The sequence below is a fragment of the Neophocaena asiaeorientalis genome, unplaced genomic scaffold, assembly GCF_003031525.2.
Source record: "Neophocaena asiaeorientalis asiaeorientalis breed wild unplaced genomic scaffold, Neophocaena_asiaeorientalis_V1.1 scaffold30, whole genome shotgun sequence".
NCBI lineage: Eukaryota > Metazoa > Chordata > Mammalia > Artiodactyla > Phocoenidae > Neophocaena > Neophocaena asiaeorientalis.
This window is the reverse complement of record NW_020174923.1, coordinates 9,063,192-9,065,202: the sequence shown is the minus strand read 5'-3', so window position 1 is coordinate 9,065,202 and position 2,011 is coordinate 9,063,192. Positions and strand designations below refer to the sequence as shown.

General features: G+C 65.3%; 1 protein-coding gene across 1 annotated transcript in view; it reads left to right on the top strand.

Moving 5' to 3' along the window:
* Positions 1-2,011, top strand: part of TMC6 (transmembrane channel like 6) — a 17,387-nt gene that overhangs the window by 11,614 nt on the left and 3,762 nt on the right. The window contains exons 16-20 of the mRNA XM_024761018.1: positions 318-413; positions 665-740; positions 1,411-1,544; positions 1,678-1,854; positions 1,948-2,011. The exon at positions 1,948-2,011 is cut by the window's right edge and continues 13 nt beyond it. Coding sequence (XP_024616786.1) covers positions 318-413; positions 665-740; positions 1,411-1,544; positions 1,678-1,854; positions 1,948-2,011 — 547 coding nt within the window. The remainder of the gene's footprint in view (positions 1-317; positions 414-664; positions 741-1,410; positions 1,545-1,677; positions 1,855-1,947) is intronic.

Below are 2,011 nucleotides of genomic sequence, written 5' to 3'. Positions count from 1 at the left end.
AAAGCCCCTGGGGAGAAACAAAAAAAAAACCACCCAAAAAAAAAAAAAAAAAAAAAAAAGGCAGTAAAACATTTGATGCTGACGTGCACATTTATACCCGGGTGTATCTGTACATGCTTAGAAAAAGGATGGAGATGAAGCTGGCTGCAGTGTGGACCCTTCAGGGTGGGACCCCAGGCCGCCGTCTCCCCTCTGCATCACTGGGCACTCTGGTGGGGCGGGCAGGGTCTTCAGCTTGGCGTGCGGGTCGGGGTGGGGACGAGGGTCTGTCTTGGGGATTGGCCCTCCTGCGTGACCCCAGTGGTTCTTCTGCCCAGGCTCATCTCTGAGAAGAGGTCTCAGGGGAACGGGAAGCCTGAGTTCGACATTGCGGGGAATGTTCTGGAGCTGATTTACGGGCAGACCCTGACCTGGTGAGCATCTCCCACTTGTGTCCCAGTGCCTGGCCCTTGGGGAGGCTGACCGCTTCCCCCTGGGCCACAGCAAGACCCAGCCCTGGGAATCTGGAGTGACCTGACCCTCACTTCCCCGGGGACCCAGTCTCAGCTCCACGGGGTCCCGACGCCGAGCCAGGCCCGGGTGGCCTTTCTAGGCCTGGGGAGCCACACAGGGGTCAGGACCCAGCCTCTGGGGTGCAGCCCTCTCCTCTCCTCGCTCTCCTCAGGCTGGGGGTCCTCTTCTCCCCGCTGCTCCCCGCCATGCAGATCATCAAGCTGCTGTTCCTCTTCTACGTCAAGAAGGTAGAGGTGCCGCCGGGTCCTGGGAGGGCGGCGGGGCCTGGGGAGACTGTGCAGCCAGGGTGGCCGCTGGGCCGGCAGATGCGGAGCCCTGACCCAAGTGGTGTGGGGCTGGCAGCCCAGGGCCACCCTCTGGGGTCAGTCCCACGGGCCACAGCTGACCCCCGCCCCGCCCCTGCATCGCTGCCTTTGTCAGGGTCCGTGGTCACTGCCAGGTGCCCATGTGCACGGGCCAGGGCTTAGGGCCGGGGGGCTGGGAGTGCTCGGGACCAGGTCCTTCTCCCCGGTCCTGTGCTTCCTCCTCTGTACAACGTGGATGCTGCTCTGGGGGTGCTGCCGGAGATGACGTTCACAAAGCGTTGGGCACGGTGGAGGTGGCTTTTAGTATCAACCCTTTCACGGGCGGGTGACCTGGCCAGCCTGCCCCCCGTGAGCCTCAGTCTCCCCTCCATAGACCAGGAGGTAGCCCCGCTGGCCCTTTCCAGCCTGTGGGCTGAGATTCTGAGTGTCTGCTTCTCTGCGGGGCTGTCCTGGGGGATCGGCTCGGGCTCCCCCTGCAAGCAGAACACCCCCAGCCCACTGCCGGCCTTGCCCCCTTCCCTCTTGGAGGCCCCACCAGGCCTGGGGGAGGGTGGGTGGCAGGGTGGTGGCAGAGCGCAACCTTTGTCCCCAGACCAGCCTGATGGCCAACTGCCAGGCGCCCCGCAGGCCCTGGAAGGCCTCCCACATGAGCACCGTCTTCATCTCGCTGCTCTGCTTCCCCTCCTTTCTGGGCGCTGCCGTCTTCGTCTGCTACGCCATCTGGCAGTGAGTGGGCCCTCGGCCTCCGGGGGGCGGGATGGGGAGCTGCCCCCTGGGGCCGCTGTGGCCACGGTTTGGGTGGTGTGGGGGTGGCCTTTGTCCGGGCTGAGGGGTCAAGCCGCCCGCCCTCTTCCCCCAGGGTGAAGCCCTCGAGCATCTGCGGCCCCTTCCGGACCCTGGACACCATGTATGAGGCAGGCAAGGTGTGGGTGCGCCACCTGGAGGAGGCGGGCCCCGGGGTCTCCTGGCTGCCCTGGATCCACCGGTACCTGGTGGAAAGTGCCTTCCCCATCTACTTGGCATCGGCTCTGCTGCTGTGAGTGGGGGACAGGCTCGGGTGGGGGCCCTGGTCTCCCTCCCCCGGGGCTCCTGCGCGGGGGGGCCCAGCCTGAGCGGCCATCTCCCGCAGGGCCGTGATCTACTTCAACATCCAGGTGGTGAAGGGCCAGCGGAAAGTTATCTGCCTCCTCAAG